The 17,675-nt window shown below is 34.3% G+C and overlaps 1 protein-coding gene and 1 long non-coding RNA gene across 3 annotated transcripts in view; both read right to left on the bottom strand.

Moving 5' to 3' along the window:
- LOC115441443 overlaps positions 1–3,844 on the bottom strand; it is a 97,463-nt gene extending 93,619 nt beyond the window's left edge. The window contains exon 1 of the long non-coding RNA XR_003938467.2: positions 2,764–3,844. This is a non-coding gene — a long non-coding RNA (uncharacterized LOC115441443). The remainder of the gene's footprint in view (positions 1–2,763) is intronic.
- LOC115441442 (Krueppel-like factor luna) overlaps positions 1–17,675 on the bottom strand; it is a 147,389-nt gene that overhangs the window by 109,611 nt on the left and 20,103 nt on the right. Inside the window, exon 2 of one of the 2 annotated variants that reach the window (XM_030166235.1) lies at positions 10,174–10,269. The exons of the other annotated variant lie outside the window; for it this stretch is intronic. Coding sequence (XP_030022095.1) covers positions 10,174–10,269 — 96 coding nt within the window. The remainder of the gene's footprint in view (positions 1–10,173; positions 10,270–17,675) is intronic. 2 annotated transcript variants of the gene reach the window in all.

The following is a 17,675-nucleotide window of genomic DNA, read 5'->3' as shown; positions in this document are numbered from 1 at the left end:
AAAATCTAGAATATGAATCTCAGAAAGCTAATTTCAAGTCAAAGTTAGATGTGGTGTTTTGATGCCATTGAAATAATATGTACTACGTACTAGATTTGGCGTTCCGAACATTCACTGTGTTCAAATGATTTGATATCCATTCAAACTGACTATTATGGTTAATATTTACAGCTTGTGGTTGTGTAAGGAGTGGCACTCATGATATAAGAACTCGAGTCTAAGTGTAAACTTGGATTTGAATGAAAAATATTAGTCATATAAGTAAAATTATTTTTGTTCAAGTGAATAAATAGGTTAACACAGTGACGTTTTAGTTGCCATTTTAGTTCAGATTTTGAACAAATAGTTTATATGGACGTTCGTGTCTATAGAATATACGTCATTGTTCGGTGCACCTACCACATAATAAATAGAGTTTTGTCATTCACCCCCCACGTCTAATGATTATAAATACAAGTTATCAAAAACATGACTGGAGTATCAAACCCGTGACCTCCGTTCCATTACACTCATAAACCACACAGCGGCAAACATATTGGGCTATGTTTACATTTGTCTATAATGAGATCATAATATATATAGAGAACATTCCAGTTGTTATCGGTCTGTTTATCTTTGCTTATACCTAAGAACGCCAGACTATATACCTAAATACATCAATATTGACAGCTGAGTTAGTATTTTACTGTGGAGAGAGTGCAACTGGCTTGCATCTTTTTGTGGTCCATAGTAAATACCATTTTTGTAGGTTTGTAGGTCGTTGAAACTGTTTAGTGAAAAGCATTGTGTAATTTTAAGGGTTAAATGTTATGTATTTTTGATTACTGGAGTTGCTGCTGGCAAAATATTGTCGGGTAAACGCAATACGGCGTAAGCGCCAAAACAAAATTTTGGGATTATCAATCATGAGTTTAGTTCGGTAAGTATCAAATTCAATTTGGCTTGTTTTGTAACTTCGCGGTGTTATTATCTCTAGCGATATGTGAGAATATGTGATTTTGTCATCAAGTACGACAAATGTAATAGTAATTTTGTATCAAAATCTTGTTCCTCCAATTTTTTGTCAGTCATAATATTACAATCATATAAAAAATGTACCATCGCAAGTGCATTTATATATAAAACAATGTTCATAAAATCACGCTTTCAACAAATGGGTAGGCAGGGACGACAATTGTTTAATATTTTTTAAATAATAATTTCCCTTTCCGAAAATCGACCCCGGCACCTCAAACTTTACACATTTAAGACCAATATGTCCAATGACAAAATTGCTAGACAACACTAAAGGGGACCGCGTAAAAGGAATCTTTATCACTCGAGTCGGGTATGACGTCACCGTGGAATGCGCTCCGCTGTTGCCGTCTTACTCTCACGCGCACGAGTGAAAGAGACGGACAATAGTTACAATCACCCGCTCCGAATGACTCACGCTTATTTTTATTGCCATATTCATGTTAATTTTGGTTTATAAGTGTTTAAGTTTCGAATAAGAATGGCTAAAAATAAAAATTAAAGTTATAGAGTTGCTTTGTTTGTGATACGCATTGGAATTCTATGGGTTTGACATCGTCCAGTCGGCGGGTGTAAGCCCGGTATGCTGTCGTCTAAGGATAAATCTTCCATCAACATTGTTTTACATAAACTCAGTGCAGACATAGTGCCATGCTAGGGTGAATAGTTATAGGTCTAAAATAATTCAAAATAGCATATTTTTGTTTTTGGAAATTGATTAAAATATACGGTGTTTAATATTTTTTTTACAATATGCCACATTGTTATTTATATTACTATTATACTTTACTATATTATATTATTAAAAAAAAGGGGCGATAGTCTAGTTGGGTGTGGAACGGACTGCCGAGACGAATGTCCGCAGGTTCAAATCCTAAGGGCACACACCTCTGACTTTTCTAAAAATCATGTGTGTATTCTTTGTTAATTTATCGTTCGCTTTAATGGTGAAGGAAAACATCGTGAGGAAACCTGCACATCTGAGAAGTTCTCTATAGGAATTACGACGGTGTGTGAAGTCTACCAATCCGCACTAGGCCAGCGTGGTGGACTAAGGCCTAATCCCTCTCAGTAGTAGAGGAGGCCCGTGCTCAGCAGTGGGCAAGTATATAATACAGGGCTGATATTATTATTATTATATTATTATGCGACGGATAGTAATAATGATGTTCGCGGGAGGGGAGACTTAATCCCAGAGGTAGGGGAGTATACTGTGCTAATGGAAATGCATAATTTATACTAGCTACATCTTTCGTAAGTCTAGAACGAACTGCGGTGCCAGCTCCTGAACATAATGGAAGGCAATTTTGAAAATGTCCATGTTTTCGCCAAAGTGCGTATTTCAGTCAGGTTAGTAATTGCTGGTGGCAGGTTTCTTGTATCCGACGGGATATCGCCGTACACAAGGTGTCGAATCCGCCGTAATTGTCCAATTGAATATATCGCGTTCCGGGATCAGCCTGTGTATATTCAGTTTCAAATAGACTAGCGTAATTGTGTCGGCTGTCGAGGGATCGCTAGCCAATATTCTATCAAAACCTAATTCCACTTACTACCAGGTGCAGTGGTATGATAAAAAAATATTTGAAAAACCGCTTGCCATCGAAGGAGCTGACTGCTTGTCATGTCATTCAACTGCTCATTGCACATTTAACGTGAATATAATCAAGAAGAAACTTCTCAACTTATGAAGTCATCAGAATGGCATCACGTATACAAACTGTATACTAATAAACTAAAAAAACTCACCATTAACCAATACACACACAAACGATAATAGATTCCGTCATTTTTAAACTCACTGGTTTTATTTTTCCACTCACGCACCCCTAAAATATCTGTCAATGTTAAGTCAACGTTTCGGAATTTACGGAATTATACACATAAATAAATATTGTAAAACAGTGAATCAAAATTATATATCCGTGACAAATTATATTTTAAACGAAATACTAAGAAATCCTTTACAATAATTCTTTGAAACTCATAAGTCATTTCACGAGTTATGTCAACAGTAGTGACGCGACGATGACAAAAGATAACAATCGATAATCGACTAATTATGTCCCGGCGAGTGATACCCATCAGAGGAGACGGGAATTGCATGTTTAGATCTGTCTCGTATTGTATTTACGGCACTCAAGAGCGACACCGAGAGATTCGACTTAACGTTGTCAATCGAATAATCACTAATTGGAATCGATATAAAGACTTTATAATTGGAGACAGGTCTTACGGGATGGACATTAAGGGTGCCCAAGATTATGAAATTTTGATGTCCCGGGACGGAGAGTACGCCGGTCATGTAGAATTGCATTGCGTGAGTGAATTGTACCCGAGCTTTACGTTCAAGGTGCATAGACAAGGATGTTCGCGTACTATAGACTACGGCAGAGGAGGGACAGTGAAACATCTTCTCTTTTCAGGGTATTTGGACGCGGGACATTACAGTGTTTTGGAGTATCAATAAATTTAATGTATTTTTTTATCGTTACATAGAGGTTTTATAGATTTTGTAATCCGTATAAATTAAATTGGTGTGTATCTTTGCAATGTATTTTTGCGTATTCTCCGTCATTCGCATGTAACAAAAAATAAGCACATACTTTTATTTCTATGTTTCGCAGTTTCGAAGCCGCTGAACTGATGCGGGCACGTTTTTTAACGAATTCTAGAACCACAATAAATATACTTATTAAATTAAAATACGTGACACCATATTGAGTGCAAAATGTACTTCTCGACATCTCATAATTATACGAAAAACAAAAAGAATGTGTTGCATAATGTTTTCTTATGTTTACGAGAATGTTAGAGATTAAAATCAAAAATGTTTTCAGATTTTATACCGTCTTTTATATTTTAAATTTCTCCCGACGTTTCGAAGACTTTGCAGTCTTCGTCGTCACGGGGGGGGGGACTGGACGTAGTCACAATGTCTTAAAGTCTGTGTTGATTGTGTTTGAGAATCAATGAACCTTACACCCAGTTCAACTATACCTATGCGATAAAAAACATTTTATTTTGCTTTTAAAAACAGTGTCAGTATTAGGAAATTCTATTGCCCCAAAGCTTTAGTCCAGTTTGTAATCGGGTTTAACTTCAGCGCGCCGCTTCAAAGGGAATTGGGACACGTGTCTTTTTGGGAATAATTCCGAATACATTTTGTGAGTTTTACGGATTGCGAAATTATTTATGCATGAAATGCCGGGTTTTGAGTTCTGATGAGTGGGTGCTGCGGCGACGGTGATATGAATACGGGGCCGTATCTATAAAAAAATCGTGAATTTTTTGTTTTTTTATTGCTTTGAATGATGAGATGAGTATGCCATTCACCTGGTGGTTATCGATACGACCGCCCGTAAACCATCAACACCTTGAATTACAAGTATTGATATTCCACTGCGTTTGCCACCCTGAGACATGAGGTATTAAGTCTTATTATGTCCAGTAGTTACACTGGCTACAATGTTCTTCAAAGTGGAACACAATAGTGACTACACACTGATTGGCAGCAAATAGATATTGCGGTGGTACCCACTCAAGAGGACTCTCATAAATGAGAGACCTACCACAAGTAGTAGTTTTGCGTTCATAATGTAGTCTCATTATTAACACCCATCCCAATAAATTGTGGTAGCATTAACCCATAGCCTTAAACATAAAAATGACGAGCAATAATAAATAGTTATCAAAAATACCTCCATAATAGACGGTGTCGTATGGCGCGTTCTACTTGCCTTATTTATACTCTAATTAGCAGAGGCAGCGTGTTTTGTTTATAAACAGAGCGGCTGTCGTTGACCTCCCAGGATCAATCGGGAGTGGGAAGTGTTGAGGTGGGTAACCTTGGAGCGGCTAAGTTTATCACAGATTGGGAGGCGGGTAGCTTGCCTGTCACAGCACCGTCTCTCTGCGCTGAGATATTTAATATTGTAATATATAATAACTTAAACATCTAATATCTAGTTAATTGGTTATACGCGCAGCGGTCAAAAGACATGGTAGCAAATGAATAATGCGGCGATATCTACTCGGGTTTCAGAGCAAAAGTTCCAATCTACATTATTTTCATTATCTACAACATGTAAATTATATATAAGCATTCAGGGACCATTGACAGCCATAATGCGTATTTTGTAAAACAAAACCCACCGTATTGGTGCACAAATTACTATAAATAAGTGCAAATATTTGCGTAACCTACATACAGCCGCGCCGTACCCATGACACGAAAATCTGCTTTCAATTCGATAGGTCATTCATTAATCATCAACAGAATGCTTTCAATTAAAAACGTTATATTGCATTGAACTCGTAGGTTTTGTCCAAACCGCAAACCGATGTGAGGTGTAATTGTTTTTTGTTGATAAACTATTAATTATCTGGCATAGTTGTATGTGACGTAGAACAGAAGTTTTTGGATTCGATTCTCAGGTCAGATTATAACTTGCGGGGTTTTTACGGAGTACAAGTTGTTGATGGAAAGGTAATCCAAAGCCAAACAAAATCATTTATTAGATTTGAGTGAACTTTGAGTAACATGGGATATGTACTGATTCATTCAAATATTTTTCGCTATGGCATCTCAGGATTGTATCGCATTTATCATAAGTTGATACTAATACTTACGGCAGAGCTCTGAGGTTCTTGTTTAGAATTCCGGGTCGGGCAAAGTGATATTTGGAATTTTCTGCTCAGTATCAGCCTGGAGTCTAGAATTTGTGCCCGATATGCCGATAGGCCCACCTCCTATTACATCATGGGACAGAACACACTAAAAATGGGTGCCCTGGTTACGCCTCTTCATACCCGTTCGGGCACAAATGTGTGATTGTTTGTGTGTGCGAAACTAATAAAAAAAAATTACAAATGCTCCCAGCAATGTTATTTGAAACTATTTAGATTTAAACCAAATGCACTCTACGTATCGGATCAACGAGGAATCAATACAAATTTAGCTGTCAGCAAAACCTCGAGCTTTGATGCACGGGACGTTTTTGATCCCATATGGATGTTAAACAGTTGATATCACAACTCCAACGGTAATATTAGAATATTATCGCATAAATCAACAATTACGTAGAAATTAGTAAACGTTAAATTTATGTTGCAAAGAAGATTTTAAAGTTATTAATCAATATTAATTTAGTTTCCTTAAGAATAAATGTTAACATGTCTCTTTCGTTGCTATTAGAAGTTTTGGAACTTCCAAATACCGTAACTAGAAACGTTAATTGGTAAGAATCATTTTTTAATGCTTTGAATGACGAGACGTGCTTGCCGTTCGCCTGATGGTAAGCTATACGAATGACGTAAACAGTAGAAACACCATCCAACACCTTTATTTACAAAGTATTGTTTGGTATTACACTGCGCTCGCCATCCTGAGACATGAAATGTTAAGTCTTATTATGTCCAGTAGTTACACTGGCTATAATGTTCTTCAAAGCGGAACACAACAGTGACATACTTCTTGGCAGCAAATAGACATTGCGGTGGTACCTATCCAGGCGGAATCTCATATATAAGAGACCTACCACTAGTAATTCATTGTTATTTTACGTTAATTCATTATACTAGCACACTGGTTAATAACTTATCATTTTTCTCTACAACGTAATTGAATCGTTAAATAATAAAGGAAGTAATATAATCCTTTTCTAACCGTTGAAATGAATTATCGTTTCAACTCCGCCACAAAAGAATAACAAACCTTGTACGTTAATAATAACAATTAACCGACAGTCACTTAGTTCCACTTGCAGGCTTTCAATTTTCTCCCTTACAGCATCCGACAATATTAGCAATTTAATTGAATGTTTCTATTTGTTAAATAAGAACGTTTTTTATTTAGTTAAAGTTATTCCCAGAAAGCTACCTAGAGTGTAATGAACACAAAAGGGATTATAAAATGTTTAAGTAGAAAAAATTGTTTAATACGGATCTTTGTATATGTGATGAGTGAATGTATGAATAACTATGTTCATCATATGGAACATCTTCCAATGAAAGTATATTTATTTAGGGCTGACTATAAGTTGTTTAAATCTTCAAAAATATCACATCAAAGTAGTCGTGCTTCAATTAACAAACCTTAAACCTCACACGCATTAATAATTGTTAAGAATAGTCAAGACATTAATGCTAGCAATATTCGTTTTTTGAATATCACTCAAGACTCGAATACATCAACGCGCTCAAGAATTATCTTTTCATTGCCCATGTTCAGACGGGCTTCTTTAAGCAATAATTGATGAAATATAGATCCATGACCTCTTCTGTTTAAAGAATCTCATTAAATAATCCTATGGGAAACGGTAAAAAGTGGCTTATGTTAAGATATTATGTTCTATCCGCGTTCCAAATTTCTTTCAAATCAATTTCTGCGTTTACTTACAAATATAAATAAATATCCAAACGTCAAAACATTTTCATAAACTTTCTCATTTATAATATTAGTCAAATCAGCTACTAATAGAAAACTAAATGCATTTGTACGTAGTACATATACTCGTATATCGATGATGCATATAATTCCTATCTTCAATTGTTTAGGGCTGATGGTAATAAGCACGCAAATGAATAAATCGCGCCTACTTGGAAGAACAAACTGGCACTTATGAAGTATTTATTTCTTATGTGTATGAAGTATTTATTTTTCTGTCCTGTCACTTGGCTTGCTTCTCTTTGGTGCCGGCTGCCATTGCTTCACTAGCCTTAGTCACTGATTAGTTACACACTTATTTAGAATACATTGTATTTATCGTTTGATAAGTTTTCTTACTTTTATCAAGGCTTATGTTCATCAATGGACACACTGAGGCTGCTAATGTTAGCCTGATACGATTATATCTATGTATTCAAAAAGCTACTCTAAGTCTCGGTAATATAAATTGAATTTCTGATAATATTAGAGATGCAAAATTAAGAATGAACGATATTTTATGATGTGAATTTCCAATTCATTCATAACCCACAAGTTTAAAGAATCTACAGCAAAAGATTTATTATAATGAGCGAACATTAATTCCTGAGCACGTGAACTCAATATCAACTAAAAGGGTCAATATTTAGTTCAGATGGACGTGGTGTAGACTCAATCTATTGAAACTCAACCTTAAATCCTACTTTTACAGTTGATGTTACAAAACGAATTATGCTAAACTATTATGCACTACTATTACTTCGTTCAAATTAAGTTCTCAGTTTTGGAAGAACCGCCTGATGGCACATTGGTCACTTACCATATGGTGACCCACTTGGACCATACAAAAAAAATACCGGTTTAAACCACGATCAGGTTTGCCAAAAATAATAATCGATGGCCTACTTTCAGTTCTGAAACTTGGCGTGTACTACTGTCCCTTTCTGATAAGGAAAATTTGGGGCGCTCGCGGGTCCCGGGCGCAGTCGTGAGTCAATAAAACGTTTGCCGGGGTTCAATCTAGAGATAAACAATACATCTATGGATGTTTACCTACTGCAAATTTTGATTTTTAGATATTTTTGTACATCTCAATAATCGGTCCCTATAGCGGAGGAGGTATAATGGGGGAGGCCTATGTCCAGCAGTGGACGATTCCCGGCTGAAATGATGATGATGATCTCCATAAACTTTGATCGTAAAAACATTATCAAGAATTTCTTTACATATGTCCTAACGTATGTCTCAAAATGTTTATATGAAATATGGCGTATTATACTTGTCGATGAGACGCTTTAAACACATAAAAAACAATAATACAATCAGTATTTATGATATTTTTTAAAAGCGTATAAAAACAGACGTCATCTCCTCGTTAACAATACGTCGGCTGCATAACCCCAGGCTTTGTAGTCATGAAACACGCTCAAAGGTATAATAAATACTCCATATATAATACTAGATTAGTGCAATGACCTGCCAAATAAACGGGGTACAGCTGTGCAAGTACCGATGGAAGACCGAGCAATGTCAGGATATGCATTTTATGTCAACGAAGCAAAAAATTAAGGAAATATTGTGATACCTTCCAATATTGTTTCTATTAGAACTACTGTAGTGTATGCAACACTAAGCGGAATATTATTGTAACTTTCGGCGGTAGTTTGTAAGAATGTCATTGTAATACGGCAATTGGAAATAAACCGTGCTATCAACTATACGCTGTGTCTCTTTACGCTCCTAAGGACATTACAACTACCAATAAGTTTTAACCCTTATAGGTGTAGACCTATCTGTTAGTATAGGCCTGCTTAGCTTGGGACAGCGTACGATAACTCCTATTTTAAATCTTTCCATACAAATAAATAATAGTAGTGTTATAATAAGCAATTTTTGTCAATTCTCTACGTCAATAGAGATAAAGATGATTTTAATTGTTGATAAAATAGTATATGATAGCTTATACTCTAGCGTCTGTCTGATGATATATTTGCAATGGATTTCTATACTCATTTATACACAGAGTAAATATATGTATGCATTAGATTGTGTAGAGATAACCGCGTATCCAGTCAGACATAAAAGTAGCTGAAAAAATTGAAAATTACAAATCGCTTTTTAACTATTTTCGCCAACAATTGTTTTTTTTTCACTAAAATAAACTAAGAAGGCTTTACATTATTTTATATTAAAACAAATACATTTCGTTTGAAGTTAATGTATAAAAGCGTTTAAAGTTTCAATTTGTTCAGCAAATTTGCGGACTCAAATTTAATTCTTGATAACTTGCGCTAGCTTTTACCTACAGATTTGAGTTATATGAAAGTAATAATAAAACATTTTTCTTTGGAGCCAATGTTTTTTTTAATGAAATAATATTTAGAATTGGTCCCTCTTTAGTACTCCATATACTTCAGTACAGACAAATTTAAAAACTGCATTATATATAGCGTTTTCAGTGCGGACTACACTCGTAAATAAATTCCCAATCACTGCATTTATAAATCAATTGGTAATTAACTGTAATTTTATAAATCAATAGATATAACTTCATAACTTTAACAGTTTACTTGATCGATTCCCGGGAACTTAAACAGATATTTGCTCAGAAATAATCAGAGAAGCAAATCACTCGTCACAGCGTTTTTCAAGGAACACCAAGGGAGTGCTTTGCGCTCGTCTGCTATTGTTTGATATGATTGCACTAGATGAGTTGCCTTATGTTATGGTACCTTTGATATTTTTGTACGCAGGGCCACAACTTCCTCATCGTCGCTGTCGACGGTCCCGTGATACATGTTGAGCGTCACGAGCGCGTCAAGCGGAACCTAGTGAATACATAATATTGTCATTAGGCCTTTATAAACCAGTTCAAAACAATAATACAGATTTAATTAATATCTATTTTCCAAGATAAATTTTTGGGCTAATTATAATTTTTTTAAGTGCAATCGAAAACGAGATTATGTATGTTTTATTGTATCCGAGGGGGAAACGTATGACTAAAAACTAGGGCGCAGGCAATGCTGATATACGGAGATGCACTAGCACATTATAAAATTGGAATAAAAGCAGTATAGTATTGTTGTGCAAATCGAAGTCGGAACGAGCTAGTCGCTCGTCTGATAGTAAACACCACTGCCTCTAACCAATATCACCCAAACTTTGAATTACGTACTCATACAGATGCAATACGGTGGTCGCACTGAGAAGTTAAATGTTAAGTCTCATAGTATTTTATAAAATATTACATACTAATAGGTAAATTTGTCGCTTCACTACATAGTATAAAACAAAGTCGCTTTCTCTGTCCCTATTTATGTATGCTTAAATATTTAAAACTACGCAACGGATTTTGATGCGGTTTTTTCTAATAGATAAAGTGATTCAAGAGGAAGGTTTATATGTATAATAACATCCATTAAATAGTGGAGAAATATTGCACCCGTGCGAAGCCGGGGCGGGTCGCTAGTACTTAATAAAATATTACATACTAATATGTAAATTTGTCGCTAGTTATACATATAAATAAGTGATACCCTTATAATGACTTAAACAAATATTCGTAATTCCACTGTGACCGAATGAATTGTCGTAATATGCGCGGCTGTCACTCTAAAATTCACCGCAAAAGCGGCATTGTGTACAATAAATAATAATTAACATTTTACCACAAATAAATTATAATAAATCAACAGCAATATCGATCAAAATAAAATCATGTTTGTTCGTGGTAAGTAATATTTATATCTGTCTCGATATTGACCACCGTACACATTGTCCCACGAAAATGTGTCGCGTTCCAGGACCAGCATGTGTATATTCAGCTCAAACATGCCGGCAAAATTGTGTCGATTAGCAAAGGGTAATCATCTCTCATTAGTCGACAGTCAACACTCTATCTGGACGTTACTCCACTTATCGTCAGCTTTAGTGGAGTCACTTTGCTGAGCGCGAATAAAATATAAATATATTTTAGTTAATAAGAGGGCCTTCCCAAACGCTGGCTTTGAGAAAATTGAACCAAAATTCGAAAAAGATTCATATGATTTGAGTTTTCAAGGTATATTTCGTCATTTATATTTTAATATAAATAACAACTTTGAGTCATGTTTTTTTTGTAACTGATATTTCTGACTGTCGTTCGCTCTGTTTCTCCGATAAAAATAAACAATTTATAAAATGAATCTATATAGAGAGAGAAAATATAATTTGTATTACAATTCTAGTACATTAATGTATTCTAAGTAGAGTTTCAGGCAAACTATTTGATGCTAATGACTCTTTTTATGTGGTTAGGCGTGTACTACGTTTTTCACTTTTACTTTTTTTATTTCGAAAATAGTGTGCTGTTTTTTTTTCATACACGTGTATCATTATAGTTGGTAAAGTGATAAATAATAATTTTAGTAATTTAAAAACACAATACCCAGTGATTTATTAGGAAGTAATTGTTTCCATTAAAAACAAAAAGCATTTTTAGCCCTTGTATATATATTCATAAAATATAAATGTTTAACTATCTGTTAGAACCCTAGAGGTTATTTTATGGATGTTTAATATTTATGTGTTTTTATTCATTTATTTATTTTATAAGTTATTTATATTTATAAGTGTTTTGTACTAAATTAAAGCTAAATAAAAAATATTTTTGTGATAAAATTTTAATACTAAAATACTGGACAAGTTCACTTAATGTGCTAGGACTGCCTTTGAATTTTAAACAATATCATACGATGTAACATACCTACAGCCCTTAACATGTTTCCCCGTTATGTTAAATGCTAGCTTCATAACATTAAGAGAGCCCTTCAACAGCGCTCGTACACCACAGGGTAACAACAAAATACAAAGTGGAAAAAGAGATAGGTTAGAGAGGGACTAACCTAATCTAACTTGTACACTTTATTTTTACTTTTTATTTAAGAAGCTTGGTCTTAATTTTACGACCTTATCATCACCATAGTGTTCACTCACTTCACGATTTCAAAATATTTTTTCAATAAAACCCTAGCCCCTTCCGAAGCATGAATCGACAAAAACTATTTATAGTGACCACATTAAAACTCAAAGTATGATGTCCACTATATACTTGATTATAAGCCTTAAACAAAACATTTAGTTAATCAACAACCTCCGATTTGACAAAATGTAACCTTTTTAGACAGTAAAAAAGGTTACAACTATTTGCATTTTACTTCCCTTTATTCTAAACTGTAAATGTTGAAGTGAATCATAAAAATAATACTTTACATTATAAAACTTTTATTAATATCGATAGCCTTACTTCTACAAACAGTTTGGGATGCCTGCTTTGATGTTACCCCCGATCAATTGTGATAAATATTCCATAGGCCAAACAGAGACAGCTAAATTGGTCCATCATATTCGCCTAGCCGACCGCTTATATAATATGAAAATCCCTTGGCATTTTCAATTAATTGGTTCTATTTCCATGCAGTTTGTCTGGAGTATTGGCCGGTATTTCGACATATTGCGTTTAAATATGGATATCGCTATCAAAATAGGTTGAAGGTAGAACAAACGTTTAGAATTTATTTTTAGTTATAAACTTTAGCGGAACTCAATAAACGAATGTAATATTTATGTATATATATAAATGCCAGTCTGTCTGCTTACATGAATTCTGTCAAAATGATTTAAATTTTATCTCACGTCACAGTAATAGAATGCTATGTGAAGTTCTGGACTATTTTGCTATTGTATAGACATCTTCAGGAAAGCACATCATTCACAAAATATCAAACGTTTGTAATTAACCATTCAGAACCAGCCAATCTATGAATAGTCACGTTGCACTGCGATCAAAAACAGCTGACACAAAGAGCGTGTCAATCGAAATACATAATTGAAATTCGCGTTGGAGTTGAACATCAGCATCATGTTTCACGTTCGTTTGAGCGCCGAGGCGCTGTATTTGGCTGAAATTCTCTATTGATCTCGTATGAAATCAATACGTCAGCCATCATCCGGACCATTTAGCTCATCCTAGAATAAGGGTAAACTGTCGGCCCCATTACACATTGTGCCGCGTTTGTGTTTTGGATTACAATTTCGTGTCTATAAGTCTACCTGAGCTCTAATATGTAACCTATTTCATTTTACAAAATAAATTAAGTTAAAATTTCTTTTTAAATATGAAGGTGAAGACTACTAATCTATAATCTTTTAGGATTATGTTATATACATATGTTAAAGATTATGTAATGTTGTGCTATAGAAAAAAATCTTAGACTCGAGACGTATAGTGGAGATGTTGAATCGGTTTTGTGCTATTTATTTATACAATTGATGTGATAATAATATATGGTGACAACAAAACTATTTTCTTTATGAGATACTGGTGCAAACTAGGCATAATCCTTTTGTAGATAAATTGACGGGAGTCATTTTAAAGTTACAGTATTATCGAAGCAGTTAAATCGAAAAATATATATCGATAGCCAAAGTTTCAAATGTAAGGTTCATTATGGCGTAAGTACGTTCTTTATACAAATCAACTTGAAATTTATTCTGTATCGATGCGCATATTTAACATTTTGATATCCCTTAAAATGAGATAGCTGCGGAGTCAAATATGTTTTGTAGTAAATGACAAAAAATGGGAAACTTCACAACTTTATTTAAATCATTTTACATATAGGAATGTTCACTAAAATGAATGAAAATGTTGTGAAATGCATGTTATTTAGCTATCCTGTAAAGTGGATTTATGCCACATATTAAATTCTCACCGACGATATTAAATCGCAACGTCTACATTTTATTATATTTCTAATGCATTAAAGCGGTAGGATTCCGCCGAGCACGGAGCCTTCTCTACAATATTTTATCGCACCAAGGGTAACTTCGCAGAAATTATAATATAAATTTTCTAAAGTATAAATTTAATTCGATTTGAACCTAATGCAAAACCGCTGCTGCCTGGACTACACGATGCACATTTATTGTAGTGTGTTTGCACCTCTTATTATACTACTTTTCTATTTCCTAATGTATGTACTATATAAGCCTTGTAATCATATTAATAAAGTCAGTGTTTATCCAGCATTTATTGGTTTCACTCACATACATCCCATCATCATTACTCCATTGTCAACTAACTTTAGCTCTTAATTTTGTCTTCTAGCACTTTCGCGAAGAAATTAATATCAAAGATAATAGATTCTCATTAGCAAAGAATATTTAGAATGAAATCAGTAGTTCCGGAAATTATCTTTCATAGGAATTCACACTTTACCCGACTGAGATTAGTGCAGATAATGCATTATCAGACTTATCAATACTAAGAAATAGGGTAATCTTTACGTGAAGTGATAAGCTGAAGACCAGGATTTACCATAATAAGATCTAACAGGCATAAGGCCCCTTCTACATTGCTCAAGCATATTCATTCCTTAGTTAACGTGGAGCTAAATCAGTGGATATCATTTGTATGCCATTTATGTGGAAGCATATTTGATAGACTGACATCTGTATTTGGTCGTCGTAAATTTATTGCATCTAATTAAAAGGTAATGCAAATCAGTAACAGACTTAAATCAATTTAAGAAGTGTTTAAAATATCTAAAGCATTCGAAGCAATCTTCTGTTAACATAAAACAATTTCGATACGATAAAAAACGTGCAAAAAATATTTTTAACTCTTACAACGAATGAAAAAAGATAAACCCACACTGTATGGATAACGATTCCACGTAAAGGTACGTCAATTCGCAGAACGTAGTACGTCAAATACGTTTGTGGGTTAGCGCTGTGAAGGTAAATTTCGGGAAATAAAATACATTTTCATCTCTGCAACAGTTATCGACTGATTTGTTCGTATTGGACGGGAATCCATGTCCAACCGACAGATCGGTTACGGATTTGGAACAAGCTGTTAGGACCGTAACAAATGTATAGGCTATCTGACTAAAGAGATATTTTGATGCAACGTTCTAAGTTGAATATTTGGTAGAATATACATATTGGTATATAATATTTGGTAATATTTAGTAGTATATTTAGTTCCCATCAACTTTACTACTACATCCTAATAAAGATAAAATGCTTTATTCATCACGTAGGCGCACATAGTTGCACTTATGATAAGTCAAGGTACATGAGAATATTTAATTATTACTTAATTAAATTAGCTTATATAAACAAAGACAATTTATATTGATAATAAAATAAATGAAAAATATAGTAAACAAAGAAGCCAGCTCGGGCTAGCAGGAAAGAAGAAATAATATGATGTATATAAATAATTTTAAATAAGCAATAAGGGAGAAACGCGTCGCGATCCTCACTGGTGAGGACAATAAAAGCCCTAACCTAGCTAACCTACTACCTACCTAATTGCCGCATAGAATAAGATATCATAGTTAAACAACACTACTTCGAACTGTTATAAGTATTTTCTAGTGTTTAACCATCAAATGCCTGGACTTGACTAACCTCTGGTATGAAGATACGCATCGTTAAGTTGGTGCGAAAATGATCGTGTGTTTATTCTCAACCGCTCATGTTCACATTAGTATGAGCGAAACAGCGTTCACTTTGTAAAATCACTATATCTGGTTAATGTTGGGTACAATTCAGTATACTATTTAATTGAATAGCTTATTAATACTAATGTCTATAATCCTGACATAACTGTAGAGGATTATGAATATGTTTGTATTACGCACGCACTAATAAACGTAATCCGTTGAATAGAGTTATAACGGTAGACAGAAATACAAAGTTCTAAATGATACTAAGCTATATATCTACCCAGCAAAGTGCGTATTGCTAATTTTATTTAACTAATGATTGATATCCGCGGTGATTTTTATTTCAGCTTATTTGAACAGGGAAGTTGTTTTGTGTTTCGTTACCGAATCCGATATAAACGTTTTGAATAATTTAAATACGGGCGAAGTCTAAATGAGTCAGGTTTTTGCTTTTGCCTGGCCGAGCCGACCCACTAGCAGTACTCATGCCTTGCAATATTATTTGTCATTGATGGAAGAAATTATAATTAGATTTTATAATATCTTGAAAATGTATCCGAAACGATCCGAACTCACGGATAGTCCGAAATAATCTCATATCCCTTACTGAATCTGAAACTGCTATAATAACATGATACGCACATATGCGCACATACTCACTCACACACAATATTTTGACCCAAACGTCATCGCGTCGATTGTCCGAACCTAAAGTAGAAAATACAACATTAGCGGTCTCCCGATGCGACGACGCGACGTTGGGATTAAAATATTACTTGGTACTTATAATATAATTTTTAAAGGACATTATTTTTTGGTCTTGTTTCTTTTTTTGTGTCGGCTTTTTTTTCAAATGTGTTATGTATTTACCCCCTTATTCATAGACGTTATATATCTAAGGACGGAGTATTGCTGTGATAACATGTCTGTTTCTCAGCTTTGTTTATCTGTCAGCTTGCTGTTTGTTCAGCTTTGTTTATCTGACACCCAACTAGTTTCAAGTTGTATCTCAATATTAGCCAATCACAACGGCCCTATCTACGTAATCTACGTACTGCGAAGGCTGCCATGCAGTCGGCACAGAGAAACAGACTTGTTATCACAGCAGTGCTCCGTATTTAGATAAATAACATCTACGAATAAGGGGGATAGCTTGTTAGTACAGTCAGCCGCATAAATAATCGCGTTAAAATTTTACGTCCGTATCAACAATAGTTTTATCTATACGATAATAAACTTTACGGAGTTTGTTTTATTATAAATGAAGGAAAAATAATATTTCGATTGAAGCTAATATGCACAAGTGTTTTGAAATATTTAGTTTATTGAGCTACTTTTGCTGTAAATAAATAATAAAAAATAAAAAAAACCTTTTATTTCTTGCACATTAAATAAATGTATTTATCACTTTCTTATATGCACCTAAATCACTAGTTTATTTTATTAAAAGAGTTTTTTGAGTGCCACAGTGCCACTTCTGCTGTAACATAACAATATTCTCCAAGTTAGACATTGTGTAGAATAAGTTAGGTGTTGTTTGTTTGTTGTTAAGTCTTAGTTCGACGCCTCCTTGAATTTCCAGGTGCTTTGTACCAAACAAGGCACAGGAACAAGTAGGATACGGCTAACTGGATATACTAAACTTTGGTTTTGAGTACAAGGATTATCAAACTTATTCCTAAGCTGTGCTCAAGACCTCTTGGAAGAATAACTGGAAGATATAATCTAATGCAGTA

This window comes from Manduca sexta, chromosome 27, assembly GCF_014839805.1.
Source record: "Manduca sexta isolate Smith_Timp_Sample1 chromosome 27, JHU_Msex_v1.0, whole genome shotgun sequence".
NCBI lineage: Eukaryota > Metazoa > Arthropoda > Insecta > Lepidoptera > Sphingidae > Manduca > Manduca sexta.
This window is presented reverse-complemented; position numbering and strand designations above follow the sequence as displayed.